At 34.5% G+C, this 22,443-nt stretch overlaps 2 protein-coding genes across 10 annotated transcripts in view; one reads left to right on the forward strand and one right to left on the reverse strand.

The window, feature by feature from the left end:
* Positions 1-22,443, reverse strand: part of LOC124297710 (uncharacterized) — a 47,362-nt gene that overhangs the window by 13,353 nt on the left and 11,566 nt on the right. For 3 of the 7 annotated variants that reach the window (XM_046749013.1, XM_046749011.1, XM_046749009.1), the window contains 4 exons: positions 11,085-11,251; positions 8,476-8,716; positions 4,145-4,196; positions 1,656-2,443 (listed from right to left, as the gene is read on the reverse strand). In XM_046749013.1, coding sequence (XP_046604969.1) covers positions 2,344-2,443; positions 4,145-4,196; positions 8,476-8,716; positions 11,085-11,249 — 558 coding nt within the window. In that variant the 5' untranslated portion in view covers positions 11,250-11,251 and the 3' untranslated portion in view covers positions 1,656-2,343. Of the gene's footprint in view, positions 1-1,655; positions 2,444-4,144; positions 4,197-8,475; positions 8,717-11,084; positions 11,252-13,908; positions 14,066-14,130; positions 14,297-21,859; positions 22,369-22,443 lie in introns of those variants that run through there. The other 4 variants (XM_046749012.1, XM_046749015.1, XM_046749014.1 and 1 more) reach the window with 4 other exon arrangements.
* LOC124297698 (DNA ligase 3) overlaps positions 1-22,443 on the forward strand; it is a 78,054-nt gene that overhangs the window by 2,088 nt on the left and 53,523 nt on the right. The window lies entirely within an intron of this gene.

Genomic DNA, 22,443 nt, shown 5'->3' on the forward strand with positions numbered 1-22,443 from the left:
TTTTTTTTTTTTTCTCTCCTCTTCTTTTCTATTTTTGTGTCAAATAATCACAACACAAAGATTGAATTCGCATGCAAGTTTATTACAATATTACTAACCCAGTTCTACATAAGTTATTTATTTATTTGATTTTTTTCTTCATTTTTATCAACCCCCTTTTATTTCTTATGTTTTACTTATTGTTTTTTCAATTTTCCTCTCTCCAAGCGCCCATATATGTATACATATTTATGCGGCGAAACTAAGTTTTAATATTATCCATGTTTAAAAATCATTTCAATTTACTTTTTTTTTTTTTTCTTCTATTTTGTTTTCTCTTTCCTTCGAAATCCATACGATTGTGCGATAATGTAATTTTGTTAAACGTAATAATTTCCCGGCGACCTCTGCACCCTTCGAGCACGCACATGCAAACACACGTTACAATATTTTTTATACGCATACAATAGTCTAAAGAATAAATATGATTTGAGGATAACTTCACGTTTTCAATAATATAATAATATAAATTTATATTATTATTTATTATAACAACGATTAGTTCAAAGACATTGCAGTCGTCGTTTTTAGAGAATCGTTTGTTTTTTTTTGTTTTTCTTTTTTCTAAATCGTGTTTTCAAATTCCGCCTTCAGTAATTTCCCGTTTAAACAACGTTTTAAAGATACGTGTTTTTCATATTTTTTTTCTCCTTCTACTCGAGGAAGCCGAATATTGTTGAAAAATTACAAACTAAATCTAATGGTTGTCATATTGTTACAGATAATTGTTATTCGAACTTTCTTGAATAACGATTTTTATAAATTACAAAAATTACAAATGCAACGTCCTTGCTTTTATGCAGCGGTAATATAATTTAGAGATATATATATAGAGGCTATTGTGTTACGGTACATAGATTAGGTATATTATAGAATACTCGAGGTCAGCCAACAAGCGATATTCTGCAGGTTTTGTATTCGATTTTAATGATTTCATTGTTTTTTTTTTTTTTTTTTGCAAATATTTTTTAACACAGTTTACCGACCCGGAACGGTCGTTATATAATAAATAAGGAACGACGATTATCAATCGCTTGATATTTCGTTACAGATTATTGGTATGATGATAAATAAAAAAAAAAAAAGAGAACAGAACAAATCTATCATCCGTACAAAATCATTAATATTACATTTATTAAATATAATATTCGTCATAACGGGGGGGAAAAAATGATAAAAATGATTAAAAATAACTTGATAAGCGTAAATTTCTCATTGAGATTCGACAAAATCATTTCGTAGGTATTGTCAGGTATACATGGAAAATATATGTATGTATATATGCATACGCGATATGCGTGTATAATTTTGCACACGCACCCGTATGAGTAGATTTCCTTTCTATCGATTTACGTGATTTCAAATTTTCAACGCGCGTTCTTGTATATATATCTGTGTATGGTGTTTTTTTTTCTTTTTTTTTTTTTCCCTCATTAAAATTTCAATCATCAATTACGTACAACACAAATATACTATATATATATATTAAATGCGAATGAATATATATAGTTGGTTTTTTTTTTTTTGTTTTTTGTTTTTTTTTTTTAAAGTAATCAATTGATGCTGTTGTTGTTGTTGTTGTGTGCGTGTGTATGCGTGTTGTCTCGTTATTTTTCCCACATTTCATACGTACGTCAGAATCGGTATAATTTTTCACAAGAGACACGGAACAAGCAATCACGTACGGAAGATTTACGCGTTTTATAGGTAGGTTAATCGATATTGCATTATGCTTTAAATGTACTTTCAATTTTTGTTTTTTGTCTCTTATTTTATATCTAACAAATTCTTCATCCAACAAATTTCAAGACCCGGGATTAATGTTTCGGTTATGTTTTATACATGTATATAATATATTCTTTTTTCATATCCTAGTTTTCTTCGCAAGACCCTCAGGTACTTATTTTAGACATGTGTATATATTAAAAATTTTTATTTCGAAAGTCGAAGAAATTGGCAGAGAATCGAAAAAATAAAAGGTTGGAACCAAGTTTTGTTGGAAAATGAAGTATGAAGTAAAAAATTTTCTCAAAATACCAAATCGTTTGCATTGCGTATTTGTTTTACATTTGCACAACATGCACTGTATATGTGTGTAAGCGCGTGTGTATATATCGGTATTGTTATGTAATCTTCACGTTCTTTGGTAACGAGTTGAATATATAATTCTTGAAATTTCTCCAACTGTTATTGTTATCATTGTTATCATTGTTATCATTGTCGATATAATTTGCTAATCACTATTGTATCATAAAATTGTGTGTATGTGTGTGTATATATATATATATTTGTATGTATATAAATCTAGGAGATAGGCCGGTGTGCAGGTAAAGTGCTGACGGTTCTTGGACCAAGAGAGATCCACGATCTGAGTGATCGGATTTTCGGACGTATCTGCGACAGCCTGCGCATCAAAATTCAATACAAGACGGTCTTATTACAGTTTTTTTTTTTGAATTTTTTTTTTTTTCTCGTTTTAAAAATATTCGTATAGATGGTATATTATAATTGCATTATATATATTTCTATAATGATGTGTGCATTTTACGAATCGTGCAGTATACGCATGACAATAATAATAATAATAATGATAATAATAATGATAATAATAATAATAATAATTTTAACAACAACAACAACAACAACAATAATAATATTATTAATAATTGCGATGAAAATCCATATTTTTATCTATTTTTGTCTCGTACGATCTTCGTTTTCGAGTTCGCAAAGTTGTTTTGTGAAATTTTAGCGACATTCGTGCTACAAATAAATATTCTAGGATGATGAAATAGTGAAGTAGAAAAAAAAATATATATATATATATATATTAACCACGGTAATGGCGCGATATGAGAAATGCGCATTAAAATCAATCCAGCGATTGAAATTGGCATGCCATTCACGTTCACTGTAACAATATTATTGTTTAACGTCGCGAAATAACGAACAAATCGATCTTTGTTTTTTTTCTTTCTTTCTTTTTTTTTTTTTTTTTGTTCTTCCGCTCCCGTTAATTCCAAACGATTTTATGCTCTCAAACAAGTTACGACTCACGTCACTTCAAATATGCACAATTAAACTTTACGCATATGATTATGCTACCGTGCGATAAAACTTATATATGTATAATGTACTTACACGCACACATATATATATATATATATATATATATATATATATATATATATATATACACACGTACATATAGTGTGTATGGATATTGTATATAGTTTAGGGGGTTGGCTTCTTAAGCTTTTATTTCGTGCGTTTGTCGGAAATTTTTGATATCAGACAATTAGGTAAAAAAAAAACGTAAAAAAAACGTAAGAAAAACGAAAAAAACGAGGTATGAGAAAAAATTTGAACGTCGGTACTTTTCCCGTAGTTTCGACGTGATTTCCACAAATTTTGACGGTATTACTTGCGTACACTGCTAATGTTAGGTTATACATACATATATATGTGTGTGTGTGTGTGTGAATGTGTATATTGGTATTTGTTATAAGAAATCAATGTGGAAGGTATCTAGGTGTGATAGGTGACTATATTATGCATATAATCGAGGCTTTAAATTGTTTATCGTTATACATGCGTATGGTTTTATATGTATAAAATACCATTACGCGTGTAAAAGCGATAGGTTTTTTTTATACCAAAATTTGTCTTGCTGTCGTTTTAACGTGCGTGCACAGTCAATGCGGAATTTTGTAAATGCGGTTGGTGAATGAGAAATAGCGAACGGGGTAATAGAAATAGAAGTAGAAATAGAAATAGAAATAGAAATAGAAATAGAGACATTCCTTCTTTTCGAGGTGTCGGAAGATTGTTCATTTTGAGATTGCAAGAGAGCCGCAGGGTTCTTTTTAAAGACAAGTTGTTCATTTTTTTTTTCCAAGCTTTTTTCCCCTTTCTTTGTATTTTTCCGGGATATTTTATTTTCGCATCTTTTCTACCATTCGTTTTTGTTTTTTGTAATTTTTTTCTTTGTTTTTTTATTTTTTTTTCTTATTTTTAAAAATTTCTCTATTTATTCTGTACTTTTTTTTTGTTTGTTTTTGATTCTCAAAAACGCGTACAACGGCACAAGACCTGGTGCACTTACGATTGCCGTTTGCGACCCATGTTGCAAATCTTGAAATGACACAGCGCCATATCTGAAACAAACAGCAGAGATATTTGTCTTAATATTAACGCGAATATAGGAAGAGTTAAAAACAAAAACGCAACGAATTCGATTCATTTTTTTTTTTTTTTTGTCTTTCTTTTCTTCTCACCCTCCCGAACTGTAGAGATACGAGATATGTACCCATATAATTTATTATTACACGTGTAACTTGAAAAGAAAATTATATGAAATACGTGATTGAAATTATAGAAAAATAATAAATGAATAAATAATAATTTCAAAAGAAATGTAGGTATATGTAGAATATTTTGACTCAGAATAACGTTCGTAAGAAATGAGAGTACATTCATCGTTATGACGAAATCGAATTTATTTTAGGTATCAGTCTCGGGAAAATTGTAAAGATGGTAATACTTCGTTGAACGCTGTTTGTCGTGTTGCGTTTTATTCATATTTATATCTGTATTTTTCCCCTCTCATTTTTCAATTCTTTTCTTCGTGCGAAAAGTCTGATTAATCAAACGGCGCGTGCTAAGTAAGAGCTGTCTCGAATGGTGGATCCGCGTCTCGTTCGTATTACGTTAATTAACCATCCTTCTCTCAGGAAAACCAGAAAGCTTCAGGGTGAAAAATACTGGTGTGGATAATACTTCGTGTATATTTATACGATGTACATTTCGTGTATCCAGTTTTCGCGTCGTAACTTCACGAAGTGCAATTCTTATTAAAGCGATCCGCGTGCATTACGACTTTACGAGTATGGTTTGATAATACAATGACAAAAGCGCGTGTAATCAGTGTTGCCACTTCGGTGTGTGATCGAGAACGTAACAGCTCTGTGAAAAAAAAAAAAAAAAGAAGGAATGGACAGGTTGTGGAATGTATCGAGTGGAATTCAACTATTTTGAGGTTATGTTATTTCCCGCCGGATGGTGTTTTCATTGTTTTCGGTCTTGTCGGTAAGGCAGACCAATGAGAGATCTCTTTTGGCAGGCTTATGCGCATGCGTAGCCCACGCAAAAGTGCACGAAATTTTCCAAGTTTCAATTTTAACGCAAGAAATGTACAAAATGATCGGAAAAATATAGGGTATTACATTGGTACGTAAACGGCATGTTACATCGATGGGGTTTGGTTTGAATAAGAGGCAATGTTGCCTGGAAAAACCGCGTTTCAAAAATTTTTATTAAAAATCATGAAAAGCGTTTGTGCTAAAATAATTCTAAATGTACTAAAAAATGATAAAGTTTATTAGCGTGCTAGAAAAGTAGAATTTTACTAAAAACTGCAACACTGCGATGTAATAAACGCGAATGCGTGAAATTTATCGTCTGCTATGCAGGCTTACCAATTCCTTGTGCAATAATCGAAAAAATACTTTGACGGTTTCTTTTATTATACAATTAATATTATACAGGATTACTAACGAATATATTCAATTTTATAATCAGACTGATGGAAATATTTTCTCTATTGTTTATTTTTCTTTTCTTTACTTCTTTTCCGGCTTTTTCCAAACACGCAAATCGCGTGTATGAATATATCGTTTGATTTTGACGTTTTCATTGAATTTGATGACCCGATTGGCTTATCCGCCACAACATTTTGACCCTTGTTTCATCACTTTGAACTTTGTTTTCTTCTTTTAAAAAACGCTTGAAAAAGTTTGAAAAAAAAAACAAAAAAAAATGACAACTTCGCCCCGATCTGCAACAATTGCGTTCTGGCCATAATAATGTGCGCGTATTTTCCTATCGTTAGTCGCGGGATTTATTTAATTATTACAAGGGTGCAACAGGAGTCAAATTGATGTTCGATAGTGACGTCACGATTTGCGGGTCAAGTGTTAAACAAGTCTAATTGGTCAGACATCGCGATGCGCGATCGATTGGTTACAATAAATAAAATGCACAATAATCACGCCGCATGTTGCAATTTGTCGAAACAAGTTTGCAATATCTGCAGTATCTACACGGTGTAACAAGTGAAAGTTTATTCGATTTCAACCGTACACTGAGAGAAATTTTTAGTTCCGGTTACCGCTCAGTCCTTGACTATTTTCATTTTTTTGCAACAATCGAAAAATATAGTTCCAGGTAGAAAGTGAAAATTAGTTTTCTAGTTTGTATAAATTTTCTACTTTCATAATTACACGATTGCCTTTTTTTCCTCGCTATCTTTTAATTCTTCTTTGTTCAATTGTTGGTTTTTTATTACTTCCCATCTATTCTTTTAAACAATTTTCATAAATCATCCATCGCACAAGTATTGTGCGACGACGCGGGCATAGATTTTCAAACTTATTTCAAGCTTCACGAGTAATCAAATGTCAGCGTTTAACTTTGTGTTTATTGTAAATGAATATCTCGTTTCAACTCTTAGTCTCGTTACACTTAATAAATAATAAAATATTTTTAGTCACTGGCTCGTAACTCGTCGAATATTGACTTTCATTAATTTTGACATCTTCGGACACCGAGAATTCTACAGTTTGATTTTCAAACTTGCAACAAACGCGATCACCCCGTACAACAACAACACACTGTACGTATAATAATTTCACGATTCGAAGTCAAGGTTCCCCTTGATCCCCCGCGAGGAATTCGCCAATAGAGACAACAATCGGATTGCGCGCATCGTTCAAATATACATATTACATACAGTATTTATCCATGTAACATTTATATATATACACCTATATGCATACGTATATTACACGTATGTATTCGATGACGTAGGAGGTGGCGGTGGTGGGACAATGCGGATGGCACGGGACAACGCTTCTTCTCTTCATAACGTATCTATGCACGTTTTTCTTCGTGTGTCAGGTTGTTTATTGAGTTATTAACCCTTTAACCGGTATTTATACCGCGTCGCATGGGAAGACGAACGTTTTGAAAATCAGATTTCAAAAAGAGGAAATCGTGAAAAAGAAACACGCAGGTAATGAAACTGTTTTCCACGTGGTTATTTATGTTTTTGTTTTTTTCTTTTTTTTTGTTTTTCCACCATCCCTGAACTGCAAATTCTCCTACGTTCCGTTACTACGTGTATATATCGTACGTATCTATTCACCTGTATCTATATGTATACGGAATTTATGTCGTCTATGATATGCCGCGTATATCAATTTTCAATTTCCGGTTATGCCGAGTCGTCATCGGCTGATTATTCTTCCTTCCGTTGTGTGTATTTATACGCGTCCCACGCGTTCTGTAAGATTACGGACAATCCGGTCTTACACGGATAAGAATGACGATGGTGATTTTTATCGTTATGTATAATCGTGTGATTGAATGATCGAATGATGTTTGAAAACGAAATTTACTCGTTTTTAGCGAGGAAAATAAGTTTATTCACCGTTGTGAACCTATATATTTGGATATGTATTTGGAAGTAAATATTTCTTTACTATTATCAAGTTTTAATTTAAACAAATACGATTAGTCAGGTGTTGAGAAATTTTTATCGAACATTATTTTTGGCACAGTTAAAATTTGATAATAACAACGAAACATTTATTTCAAAACAAATGTTGAAAACATAGGTTTGTCAACGATAAATAAACTCTTTTCTCAGTCTTCTCAACGCAATTGACGGCTCAGGGAAAATCTTGTGTAAAAATTGGAATTTATTAATGATAATGAAAAGAGCTTCGTTCCTTGAATCGATATATAGGAATAAGAAAAAGAAAACAACAAAACGTTTAAATTAAACATCAATAATGTTTTCATTCTGAGAAAAGATTTTTTTTATACTCAAAAATATTCAAAGTGCTTGAACTCTGGTATTTTCTACTCAATACCAATGTCTAAATCGTTCTTCACAGATCTTATGAGACCTGTTATTTTGCACCATAACTAAAATGCACTGTAATAATAATTGAAAATTTCAATACCGATTATATAACAAAAAATAATCGACAATAGCGCAAAATAGTTACGCGTAGCTCGTTTTTCCTAATTCCAACAATATTCAAACAGTTTTTTTTTTTTTTAACGGTACCTGATTTACTGAATTTTTCTAGTTACTGTAACAAATGAAATTTTTCTCAGCGTGACGTTAAATAAAAAAAAAAAAAAAAAAATCCCAGAAGCGATGAGAATCGTATGCGAATCAAACATAGCATAACAATTATTTATATCTTTTTATCGAACTAAACGGATAGAATCCGAGGGATTTTCTCGACAGATGGAAAAGCTTGTTTTGTTTTTTTTTCTTTTTCTTTCTCCCGATCCTCCGCATCTTCCGTCACACGATCGATGCGTTTGTTTGACCAAGCAAGATGTGAAAAATATGCTACTCACAACTTCCACGTTTTTCCCAACGCGGCGGAATAGGGCGTATTATGGCACTCGGTACCGGAAGTGGTTCCCCGACTTCTTCTTCGGGCAATATGTCCCTCGGGAATGCCGCCGGAGGAATCATCATTCCAGCCTTTGCTTCGAGTATTCCTTCGATGGCGATTTCCTCCTCGGTTATCTCACGAGCTCGTTCGTCGATTTCTCTCCCGCGTTGGGTAAGCTGTCGCAGCATTTGCACGAGGCGCTGTAAAATTGAAAAGAAAAAAAAAAAAATTTACCATTTATTACCCTCGTTTCGCGATCTTCTTCTTTATTTGTTAATTTTTTTTTTTTTTTCCAACTTTTCGTCGCCTTTGAAAATCACTTTTTTCGAATTACAACGAATCTTCACATTTTCGAACATCTGGAATCCGAAACATTGGTTTCTTTTAGAAAAATTTCGTTACGCATGTCTGTCCGACAAACTATCGCGACGATCTCGGTTAAACGGTTCGACGAAAATATTGAAAAATTACAGGATCTTGCAACGAAACGATGGTCACGAAAAATTTTCATGGCTCAACTTTTCTTCAAGAACTTTCTTCATTCGCCTGCCAAGTGCTGTCGGTTTCAGATTTTTCATTCGACCGTTTTCGAGATCATCGCGACGGACCGGCGGACAAGGAAAATTATCGCGAAAAAACGTGTTTTTCTCCTTGAGATTACAATTTTCGGGTTATAAATCACTATGGATTTCGGATCTAAATAAACATTGAAATTGCCATCATAATACCAACTCATGGTTTTATGATATTCTTTTTTGTTATGTATGATTTTATACGAATATTCTCCTCCTGCCAAGTCTTATGTTTGTTCTATGGTTTTTGGAAAGCCCAAATATTCTTGCGGGCGGGTCCGGTGTTTCATGCTCTATTGGAGGTTTCTTCTTTCTTCTTTTTTATTATAAGGAAAGTGAGCAAGAGAGATAAAAAAGAAGAAAAAAAAAAACACAAGAAGAGAAACATTCAGGGGATGACATTTACCCAGGGATCAATGGCACTCAGGTTCTTCACCTTCTCGCAATCTGATTCGCGATTTTCACCCTCATAATTTTCAACCACAAGTACCTCACTCTGTAAAACGACGAAGCGGTTGTACGTGATCGGGATTTATTTTTTCTCTATTAAACATGTCTCACGCATGTAACAAGGGTTGAAAATGTAAAACGACATTTCGAATAATCGATTACGTTTTGCGGGCAGAGGTTTAATCGAGGGTGAAATTCAAGACGATGAAAAGTATGTTGTCGGGCTCACCTGGAAACTTGAGGGAATTTTTATTTTTTTGGTAATGGAAAAGACTAGTTTATTTTTTATCGCGACGTTAACGGGTGTAAAAAGTATAACACAAGTAAAACTAACGTTCGTTTGAAAAGTGATCGATTAGCCTCGATTAATTGGGAAAGAATAATCGATCCGATCGAAAATTGATGATTCTTTTTATCATTCTTAGCATACTGGACGAGGTTTGCGCAAACACCGAGGGTCGTAAGCGATTCCGCAGCGCTCCTTTAACTCTCCGTATCATTCCCATTCACCGCTAATTGCGAGATGGGCGAAGCACCCCGCGTTACTTGCGGCCTCCATCGATACCCGATAATTAATCAATTAGACCACGGTGCAATGGATCGGGGTATATTCTCATTTGTCTTGTAAGCACCTTCGTCGCGTGTCAACCTTCCAACTATAGCCATGCGGAAATTTCACACATATATGGAACGTAAATTTTTCGTCGCGTTCGTTCGGTTTCGGGTTTTTCTTTATTTTTTGATTTTTTCAATCCTGTTTTTTTTATCGTCTCTTCATTTAGATATTTCAAATACCTTCCAAAGTAACGCTAAATTAATTCTTCAAAATCCAAGGTTACATTTGTAAATTTTGCAAAAAAGCGGAACGCATTGACTTTGAAAATTATCGGTAGCTCTCTACGTATAAATACAAGCTTATTTGTGGCGTCTGTATAAGCACATTGTTTATTACGTCGGTAACATCATTAACTGGGAAATATCCGGTATATTCGCTAGTTCGGCCGACGAAACCGCGCGGAAATTCATATAATATGATATCCACGTCATGTAGTTACTATATACGTGGAGTTTCGCTTAATTATTTTAGCTGCGAGTCCTGCCGAAGGGAAAATCGACGAAATTTCATCAACGCACGATACAATGCACGAGGAAGTTTAAATGCAAGCTAAAAGATCAAGTTAGGTTACCGTATTAGTTTTAAGCCGACGATCTTGTTTACTTTTGCCAATGAGAAATCGGGGTTGATAAATTTTTACGCACAATATTTTTTTTTCGCAGATGACATTTTTTAAAAGTACACCGATTTTCAACACCTTTTCGTTAAGAATAAACAAAGCATTGAAATCGTACGAAGGTTCGAGAAAACTTTGCGTTTCTGCTGATGGGAAAAAAATTTTACAAGCAGGTCGTTGTTGCGTATGATTTTTGCTTTGTTTATGTATATATTTTTATATGTTTTTTTTTTTTTGTTTCTTTTTCCTACCATTTATTGAATGTACGATTTCGGATTATAAGTAAGCAAACGCCGCAAGCTGCACAAACTCACCAAGTTTTCCGGATCGTTGGCCAAACTGTTGGGGTAAAAAGCTCCCGGATCCCCATCAGCCTGGACGTTGTTACTGCTCAGGATGCAGGCGAGCAGAAAAGCCAGAGTCCAAAACACGGTCCTAATGTTGAAAATTCCGAAAGCGTCTCCCCTGATTGAAGTCATTTCTAAAACAGACGTTACGAATTTCCGATGAATTATTATCGAGTTGTATATAAATTGGCCGGCCGGAAATTAAACGAATATTATTTATACAGGTGTGTCATATTTTTTGGCATTGTTTTGTACGTACAGCAATTTATTCTTTTAAATGCTCGGAGAAATATTTTGGAAATCGCTTTTTTTTTTTTCGTTACTTCGTTGATTTTTTTGACTCGTGAGAAAAAAAAATCGGGCGCAGAGAAAATAGAAACAGTTTGGTCCGTCGCGGAAACAATCAACAGGGTCTTCAACAACCGGGAACTTAAAATTGCTCTTGAAAATACCGGAATTTTATGAGAATTTTCCACAGACACCGAGAATTTGAGTTGAAATTTCCGTTTATACGTTCACCAAGCGACGAACGAATTTTTAGATGTAAATTGTCACAATGTCGAATTTTCGAGAACGTTAAAATCGGTTTCATAGAGTTTTTTTTAAATACGTAGAAAATCGAAACGTAGCAGAGTTAAATTTTGGAAAGGTTAGAGGATAGAGAGCTGTAATATAAAATTGTCACAACGAATCGGAATACAATAACATTGTGACAGTTTTATGTTGTGATTTTATATACGTTACTTTTTGTTTTCACTTTTCTGTACTTCGGTTTTCTACATTTTGAAATTCTATGAAATACACTTTCGCGTGTTTGAAAATTCGGTATTGCGACCCTTTTATTTTCTCATTTTTCTACATTTTTTTACTTCATCCAAAATCATCGAATACGACGATGTTCAATGTTGATTATATCGTGATAATTCACAAACAGCGTAAAAATCATTGTATACGAATATTCGAGAGTTTTGCAAAAAATTAACGGAAATATACGGGAATTTTGAATTACGATCTCGCTGGAGACCCTGATCAATCAAAGATTCACAGTTACGACACACGTGTATCCAATTTGTATTTAACATAACAATTTCTTCCACCTTTTAAACAAGTCTTTATTCACGCTTACTTTAAGACTGAAAAAGATGGAGAATATTTTGAGTTCAAATAATCGTTTTGGGGCATATATTCGTACGAGGGATTGAATCGTAAACAACTTAGGTAAATGTGGATCCAACCGATTTCTAATCGAGACCGCTATCCGCGTGCATAAGCCCGGAAAATCATGTCGAATTAATCGCTGCGTGATAAAATTCAACGAATTCGAAGTACGGCAATAGAATTCTCATCAAGTATCGAGTACGAAGAGATGCGCGTTCCCGATTTTTCCGCTTCTTAATATATTCTACAATATTAAAGGCAAAACGATTTGTCGAAATTTTGTTGTCCAACAAATATTTGAGATCCTCGATACTCCCAAATGAAAAATAACGAGGCGTTGTTATTTCCGATATGTAGCGAAATTGTTAGACGTTGGAGGGTGTGAGACGTCCGCTTATCCGCGAACACTCTCGACGATCGGTTGCCATTTTTACCACGTGACGAATTCGCGACGATACACTTTCGGGGTGATCGAACCGCGCGACTAACGATGGGCGATAAAGTTGGAGGAAGGGAATAAAATCCGCCTATCTAGGAGGGGGTTGGATATTCCCGGACATATTACATCGGTAGAACGGGCGAGCAACAAGTAGGTAGAAACCGAAGCCCCATTAAGCGGGGATGAGAAACGTGGCGAGGTCTCCGTGCGATTGGCGCATCGGCTATTGTCACGTTGGCCGAGTTTATTTCGCGGTTCGGGATAGGCGAAGGAAATATTTCCCTACCTTCGTAAACATGGGAAGAAAATTGACGGGGGAGACGCGTGGGAATAACGAACGTGTCGGAATATAGAGGGAGAGGAGCGGGTGTCGAGTATACAGGATACGCAATTTCATTCAATAATATCAGCCAGCCGAGGATTGTAAACGACGAAAGGAGATTCCACGACCATTAGTATTCAACGCGACGTTTGTCGACGACTCCGTTTTCAGATACATGCGTACTTCTTTATCGTACACGTCGTTCTCGGGTATATCGATTATCTTGAAAGATAAATCGACGATTGACGCCGACGAGGAATCTTCCCCTCTGTGCATCTATAAGCGTCACTTTGACCTTTATTGAACGTCGCGGATTTTTTTATGATTTTGCACAGGTTTCTCTTACACCGATGAGAATTGGGGGTGAAAGTGGGATTTTTACACAAATTTTCGTACCGTTGTTGGAAAGGATTTTGAAAAGCTTTTGGCCGTTTTACCAGTTTCATGTTATTCAGATTTTTTACAATTTACCGATCTCGTTTTGTCCGGCTAACGATTTCATTTCGTCCAATTTACCGATTTAATTTTGTCCAATTTTTGTCCAACCATCGACTTCATTTCGTCCAATTTTTGTCCAATTTACCGGTTTCGTTTTGTCCAATTTTCCGATCTCGTTTTGTCAAATTTTCACCCAATTTACCGATTTCATTTCGTCCAATTTTTGTCCAATTTACCGGTTTCGTTTTGTCCAATTTTCCGATTTCGTTTTGTCAAATTTTCACCCAATTTACCGATTTCATTTCGTCCAATTTTTGTCCAATTTACCGGTTTCGTTTTGTCCAATTTTCCGTCCAATTTACCGATCTCGTTTTGTCAAATTTTCACCCAATTTACCGATTTCATTTCGTCCAATTTTTGTCCAATTTACCGATCTCATTTTCTCCATTTTTGTCCAACCATCGACTTCATTTCGCCCAGTTTTTGTTTAATTCACCAATCTTGTTTTGCCCCCAGGAGTTGTTTTGAAATTTCAGCCTCGGTTGGAAGAGTGAAGAAATTCGCTCGGAAAAATCGGAAACCGGCTTTGGGGGATTTTAGTTTTTCTCACGAAGGATTAATTTATAAAATGTCCGGCCGGCTCTTGTCCAATTTACCGATATCGCTTTGTCCAGCGTTTATCGGTTAACCGATCTCGTTTTCTCCGGTTTTCAAACGAATCCGCGTCACTGCTCTCGAGTCGCACGATGCAAATTGGAACTTTGTCGCCGTTGAGCGTTTATTGACAAGATATAGCTGCAAAGCGTTGTTCGTCGTTGTGCGTTACTTGGTAAATTGAGTGGACCATGAGTCGGCGGTGCAATTGTGTTTTATAAATTGCACGCAGCGTCGTACGAACATTTTTCTCTCCCCTTCTCCCTTTTCTAGTTTTTATCATCCGCAGATATACGGCCGAGCAAAGCTCAACTACTTTCAATGGAAATTCATCACTGACTGTATCGTAAATAATTGCTTTGTACCGTTGTTCATTCGTTGTTATTGCTTGAGAATTCGACCAACTATCGCAGCCGATCGCGTTGCGAAAATTTTGCGAAAGATTTCACAGGCGTTGTACGGTAGAGTGAAACTAATCTCTAAACGAAAATATCACGAATTAAACATCGAGGAATCGAAATTGTGGTTAATAAAATTGAATTGGATTAAAACAATTTCCGCATTGTACAAAATACCAACAAAATAAGAAAAAAAAAAAAAGGCAACAATTTTCATTCAAAAAGCTCAACTATCGACAATTTTTTTGAGACATTGTATCGTTATTCCGATATCAACAAATCTAAAAATCCTTCAATCTTGAATTTATATTCAACTCCTCCATTGATTTTGAAAACAAATTTTTTTAGAATGAATGTGGATTTCATATGATGAATTAATGTTTAATCGCTTAAAAATATATTCGTATCACGAATAATTCGTGAGTTTGGATGATTCGTATAAAATTGATACGGAAATAAATTGAGCTATTATTTATCGAATGTAGATTATTCGCTAATGAACTATTTCGATAAAAAAAAATTCACGAGTTTTCCGATAAATTTCAACACGACCTAATTCCACAGTTATACGGCAAAATAACGAAATTTCTCGTATTATTAAGCGGGCGAACAAAGTCGGACAAGTTTCGCTGTGTAACGGAATGAAACTGAAACACAAGCCGTATCACAGGCTTGCGATCAAATTCCGCGGTGTTCTCAATTGTGAGACAAACATGTACGAACTTACAAGAAGGCGGGATAATTTTGTTTCGAAAAGTTGGAATTGTTCGCTAGCTCAAATTGCGGTTTGTCCGGCGTTTGTTTTATTCCGTGCCTTCCACGCACCTACGTACACATATCTATACTTAGATTACAACAAAGTATCAATTTCGAATCATCATCAATCATCATCATCGTCCCGTTTGTATAGCTCCGAGTTCCTTAAGGCTACTTGTATCATAAATTACTTGTATGTATGGGGTGTTCCAAACGAACGTGAAGAAGGTTTTTGACCCCGATTTCCACCGAATTCATCGCCAATTTATTACCTACTTCTGCTACACCAAGTATACATTTTCTAATTTTTTTCAAATTTTTTTTGTTACCCGGCGTTTAGGAGAAGGTTGGTATTTTAGATCTCATTTTCTTCCATAAATCGAAAACTCTGCATTTGGGAAAAAATTGTTTTTTTTTTTTTTGAATTGTTCGAAAATAATTCTTTTGGAATTTTCTGGATATCGTGAATCGTCGTTTTCAACGAAATATGCACAAATATTGGTTATTCTCAAATACGACGTTCTTGAAAAATTTGAAACTTTTTTTCTGAATTTTCTATGATTGAAAAGAAAGCTTTTTTACATTCGACGCGAATTTGACCCGGTCGTTGTTTGGGAGCTACGCTTCTTTTTGCACATTAATGTGCATTTTAGCCGATGAAAAATGAATTGAAAAAACATTGGACTACCTCGTATATATACATCAGGGTGATCCCTAATTGGGTCCTTGCTTTTGAATTTTTACTCTCCCAGGGACTTAACCGCTATCAAATTGACGAAAGAGAAATAATTCCCTGAAAATTTGAGCTCTCTATATTAACTCTAAGACAATCCGCCTTGTGATCGAAGTATCTTAGGAAAAGACTTTTCCCTATTTGAAATTTTACAAGTCGTTGACGAATATACCGACAATAACGGTGAGTCGATATTTTTGTAGTGAATCGAACGCTAGAGCAAAAAAGCTCTGACGCATAAAATTCGCAAACGAAATCGTTCGTGTGTTAAACAACGTTCAAAGTTTAATTTTTATAAAATTATCATCCCGCCAAGTATAGATACGAAATAAACGACTGTATCGTAAAATATATTACAACGTATTTTCCATTATTGTCGGTACGTTCGTCAACGACTTACAAAATTTCAAAGAGCGAACAGGTTTGTTCCCGTGTTACTTCCACAAGATACTCCGATCGCGAATCGAACTGCATTAAGAGTTGATACGGAGAGCTTGAATTTTCAGGTAAATTTTTTTTTAATCGATTTGAAAGCGTTCGAGCCTAAAAATTCAAAAACAACCCCATCAAGGACCCCCCTAATGTACGTAAAAAAATATTATCTTGAACAAAAGTTTGACTTGTAGTTGAACTTTGGTGTGACGTAATTAACGCGTATATGTAGCCTGTTCGGCTGGTTACAGCTCCTTAAATTTAAGATACGGCTTAACTTCTCGACATTAAGTGCGACGTGCGAAGTAACGTGTCTCCTCAGTTAGCTGCAAAGAAAACCGCGACGATGCGACACCCGAGTTTTCACTGCGAAAAACTTTCCATACCGACAACAAGTTTGACCCTTTATATTCAAGTAAGTGTATAAAAGCTTAATTACTACAGTCCTGAGGATTGTTTTTCATACATCGCGAATAGCGAAAGGGATAATCGATGTAAGAAAATACTCGTATCTTTGATATCTTGTTAGAACGAAGCAAAAGCTGTATTATAATTGATATTCAATTGTTGCGAATGCAAACACGTGTAAGAAGAAAAAAATAGAGTTAAAATAGACTTGGAATTAGAATAAAAATAATCAAAGACAACCATTGTCGTAGGAGTTGGAAAATTTTGCAATTAGACTTGGATGAGAATCGAATAACTTTACTCGTTTTGTTAATTAAGATTCATATGCTGAATACTCTCATCCATGCTTTTGCAATTATCTTATCCTGAAATTTTTGCATATACGACCGTTGAACAAGGAACACGACGTGTAATTAATGTCTCGCAAAAATGAAAAATATCTATGTACATTGTACATACATATATATTATATATTTTATATATAATATATATAAAATATATAAAACCGTTCGTATCCCAGAATTAACTGTCAAGAAAACTTTCTAACGGATAGTGAAGTTCTGAGCTCAAATAATCCCTAAAGAACTTTCCCTATTGGAGTAAAATATCTCGGGTGGATCACGACGATGACGACGATGAAGAAAATTATTATCAGGGAAAGGTTTTGTTAATTGCTCTGTAAGACTCGGTCGACGTTTCGATATTAATCCTGTATTCGACGTATCTGTCAAGAAATTATTTATTGCCGTGAAATTGGCTGTGTAGGTTTATTTTCAATAAATGTCTTCGCACGTATTGAGATGGATTTTTGATCGTTGTTAATTATGTTTTGCCGTAATTCGAAGATGCAGTTTTGGGTAAAAAATGAATATCGATATCCCAAACGTAACCAGAAAATCTAATACACAGCATGTTGCTGTATTGTTTTCGATTGTTGTTACTAGAATTTTCGAGTCATTGTAAGAAATGTTTTTTTTGTTTTTTTCTCTTGCTTTCGGTACAAGGTCAAATTTACCGTGTAATACCAACCGAATAGTGATGAATAAATTTCTAAAACGTGCGTTAATATAATTGATCGTAAATGTGTGTTTTTTTTTTTTTTTTTTTTGTTTTTTTTTTCTTAATAAAGATTGTAGGTCGAAGTAACGCAATAACGGACATGTACAACAATCGTACGATTTTCTATATGCATACGCAAAGACCGGATGACATCGGCCAGTGTGTTTTATCAATTACTTGTATGAAAATTACAAACAAATAAACCCACTTCGACGATTAATATTTATACGCGTGAATAAATGTTGTGCAAAAGCGCGTTTCAATCTGCACGAAACGAATCCAATTATCATACGCATACGTATAACAACGGCATATATAACGAGATTGCAAGTAATTGCATCTCAATCCAATTTTGAGGTATATAGAGTTGAAAAAAAGGTCAAAGTACGTTCTACGTGATTTAATATAATATAATTACATTGTATATATATATATATATATGTATACGTTTTGTTTATTTACCGTCAGTGCAATATATTTCTTTTCTAGGATATTCTATCACTTTTTTCCAAAGTGCACGTTTATTCCTTCTCGTTAAGTTCTTTTTTTTTTTTGACAGTACGCCAATTTTTATACGAAAAACTTGTATGGTTCTTGACAAAGTTCGATTATTGTATTACATGTATGTATGTATGTATAGGTATACGTATACGTAGGCATATTTATGCATGCATCCGATTACCGGATCGTCGTAAAACGCGTCGCAGTCATTCGTTGAATTGGACAAGGTTTTACCGCAACGATGCCTCGCGAATTCGAACCTTTAGCTCCGATTTCTTATATTCCGAAAGATTGATGTAACAAGTGGGTTTTACGGATAAAAATTACCTACCGAGATTCGTGGTTTTGCTTGAATGTGGAAATCAGATTCGAAAATGTCGACGTTACATTTTTTGGAGAATATTACGTACAACTACGGACTGACAAGTTTTTTTCTTTACACAGTTAGACGGGATAATTTTCATGAGAATATGAATTCAAGCGAGGACGACGTTTCATCAATGCACAAAATTTGCCAACCGCAATTTTTTTTTACAAGACTGCTCGGACAAAGTAAATCGTAATCGTATTTTACAGTTTTTTCTCACCTTCGATCATTTGAAACGTCGAAAATTTCGGAATTTTTGAGGAAAATTATTTACAGTCGAAGCTAAGAAAACGATGCGAAATTGAAAGGAAAAGGAATGAAAAAAAAAAAAACAGAATCGTCTTCGATTTCCGATTCAACGCAAGACTTTCGTTGAAAAATTATGCATACGCGATAAAGAATTTTTATACGTCAGTTTTTTCCGTGGGTTTTTTTCTTTAACGATTCGGCGATGAGCCTGTTGAAAAATCATCCGACGATGAGGAAAGATTTAAATTCTAAAACGCGTAAGCTGCAGCTTGTGTACGGATTTTTTTTCAAACCAGCTTCTAGACTAGAAAGCTCCGATCCTAAAAGGCGAAGACAGGGAGGGAGGACCAAAGCGAAGACTGATGAAAAATTGATTATTCTACGCGGATCAAACGCCTTAGAGACTCTAGCTCGAGCATTTGCAGTAGGTAGTATGATATATAGGTATACGGTTTAAGCAGGCTTAAGCTAGAATAAAGATACGAAAGCTTGTTAAATATTCTTTTTCCACCTTGCGTAATACGTGTGTACGTACGTTCCGTACCGACTCGGCCGCAATGTCCGATCCTGAATTGAATTGCGTCGTTGCGTCTCAGTTGTGAAAAAAAAACACTTGCAATTTTTTTTTTTTTTTAATTTCTTTTTTTTTTTCATCGCTGTAGTTATTTGTGTGTGTGTGTGTGTGTTTTTTTTCCCTCCTATATTCGTTTCTCAAGCGTTGAATAAATTCTTTTCACAACGTCTCGAAACAATGTACTTTCGCAAAAAAAAAAAAAAAAAAAAAAAAAAACAATCGAACTTCTCAAAAGTCGATTTGGAATCACGTTTAATAATATTAATTTAATATTGATTTCGATCATTTTTATTAATCGTTGTAAATTCGGTGGACTTGCACGATATTTTTCAATATACGGACGAATGTCTGATGAATAGTGCGATTTTTGAGAGAAATTGGCAGGAAATAATCGAGATTTTAACCAGGATGAAAACAATTTATATCCTTGACGAAAAAAACAAAAAAAAAAAAAAAACCAATATGGAAATGTAAAGTACAATAATTACTTTTCGTAGACTGACTCTCTTGCGAAATTGAAATTGATTTGACAAGTGTGAGAAACAAGATAAAAAAAGAAAAAAAAAATTGTAAAAATGAATGAAAATTCGATTTCGCAAACGGTTGGTAAATTATCGAATTTGTTTAGATGCGTTAAAAAAACATTGAAAAACTGGTGCTTCTCGAGACTTTAAAAGTAGCGTGTAAATAAATGACGATCGTAGAGAAAAGAATTGATAATTGCATGTAAAAAGAAGAAGAAGAAGAGAAAAGAAAATGATAATCAAATCGAAGACGTGCAGGGTTAGTAAAAATAAAATGAATGAAAAAGTACAATGTGCATGGCATTTTTACACCTTGCGGATTCTCGGAAATAGATTTTCCATGCGCGAAAAGTATAATAAAACAGGAAAGCGCGTATAAGAAAATTATACACCCGCCGATATGAAATCGAATAACGCAGGAACTCGCGGTGTGGAAAATAATGGATTCTATGGCGTCGAGTATAAATCTGAATACGTATAACGGGTAGCGAGGAAGTGTGATACAGGTGAGAGAATGGAGAAATATTCTATACGCGTATATAAAGGTATGAATCATGTGTGAAAGTTTGTGTAAAAATTTCTTGATACGTAAAAATAAGTTGAACGAGCTACTTTTTCGAAACTCTCGGCAGCTCGGCTGACGGAAATATATTGTCCGACTGTTCGAAAAATATATTTCTGCTCCAAGTTGATAAATCTTGATTTAACGTTGAAAAAAAGATGAGTAAAAAAATCAGGATCAAGTTTTTTTTTTTTATTTTATTTAGCTTTGTGTAAATAAATTTTATTCGTTTTCAGACGTTGATCCTTTTTGAAATTCGATAATAATTAAAACATATGAAACGGCGGGCAAATAAATCTGGGATTAAAAATAATTTTTACTCGAAACAATTTCAAATTTTCACGATGGAATATTCAATATGGCGTCCATAAAACAAATATACAGCCTAGAAATTGATCTATAGATTAATTTTAAGGAGGACAGTTCCAGATTTGTTCGTCTACCGTGTAATTTTTTCTTTTTTTTTCGATTGTTTTAGAATTCAAAAAGACGAAGGTCCGAAGACAAATAAAATCTTATTTTATAAGAAAACGAAAATTAAAAATAATGAATAAAAATTACCGGCATTCCTTGACAGTGAAACAGAGCGTTGAAACTTTGAGGATTTTCGATTTTCAAGGTTAACTTAAGATTTTTGCAACTTGGAGCGTAAACATTTTACCGAACGGCCAGACGTATAATAGAATATAAATGTTTCTCCGTATTTCCAAACTTAGTAAGGCGCACCTGTGATATAAATAAATGTGCGTCATACGTCTGAAAAAGGGGGAAAAAAACCTGGTCGATTTTTGAAAAATGTGAAACTTTACAGTCGTCACGATTTTAACAGTGATTAAAGCAACCATTTCATTATTGTAAAAATTGAAATTTGCCGGAACGATTGCGGATAAAAAGGCGAAAGGAAAACCGAGTAAGAAGAATACAAAAAACTTTGACGGACAACCGACTGAAAATCATAGAATCGCTAATTTGACAGTGTCTGGAAATATTGTTTATTGTTTACACCCTGTTTTTTTTCAAACATTTTATTTACTTGGATACTATACGATCTCGTATACTAGAATCGTATTAGTCAAAAATATCGAAAGATTAACGAACTAACGAAATCAAGATTCAACGAACGTGTATGACACAGAAAATCGTTAAGTAAAAATCCTCATGATCCTACCTTTGGAATCTCGTCGTACCTTGTCGATAGTATTTCTTGAAATTTTCGTCTTCCAAAAATCCGATCGATGTACAAAGATATATTTCGTTAAATATATATGTATGCAAATGTAAATATTTATATAATTTTCATCGAGATAAACCGATAGCAATTTGTTATTCCTCGGTAAAAGTAGAAAGGAAGAATCGAAACTCCGAGGTATAAAGTTGCTGGTTTTTTGTTTTTTTTTTATTTTTTTTTGTTTTTCAAATTTTCCTCCCCCTCGTTACTTTCCGAATTCTATCTTCTACCGCCCTCAGATTTTCCTCCGGATCGATGTTTCGGGAAATCCTTGCTGTTTGAAAACAAATTACTCGTAAAGTCGAACACGCGCACGTTTCTCAAAAATCGTTTATTCCTCTCGACGACGTCGGCTGCGATCAGTAAGTCGGTCGGTTTTTTGGTACCGGGGTATTACTAACGGGGATGTGCAGCAGGTCGATGGATTCGCGTTCTCCGTTCTCCCGATTCTCGAGTGAGCCGTTTCTGTCAGGGCGCTCGCTATTATACGCAAACCTGCCAACCCCGCAACCCCTGCACCCACC

Source organism: Neodiprion virginianus, chromosome 2 (assembly GCF_021901495.1).
Source record: "Neodiprion virginianus isolate iyNeoVirg1 chromosome 2, iyNeoVirg1.1, whole genome shotgun sequence".
In the NCBI taxonomy this organism is placed as follows: Eukaryota; Metazoa; Arthropoda; class Insecta; order Hymenoptera; family Diprionidae; genus Neodiprion; species Neodiprion virginianus.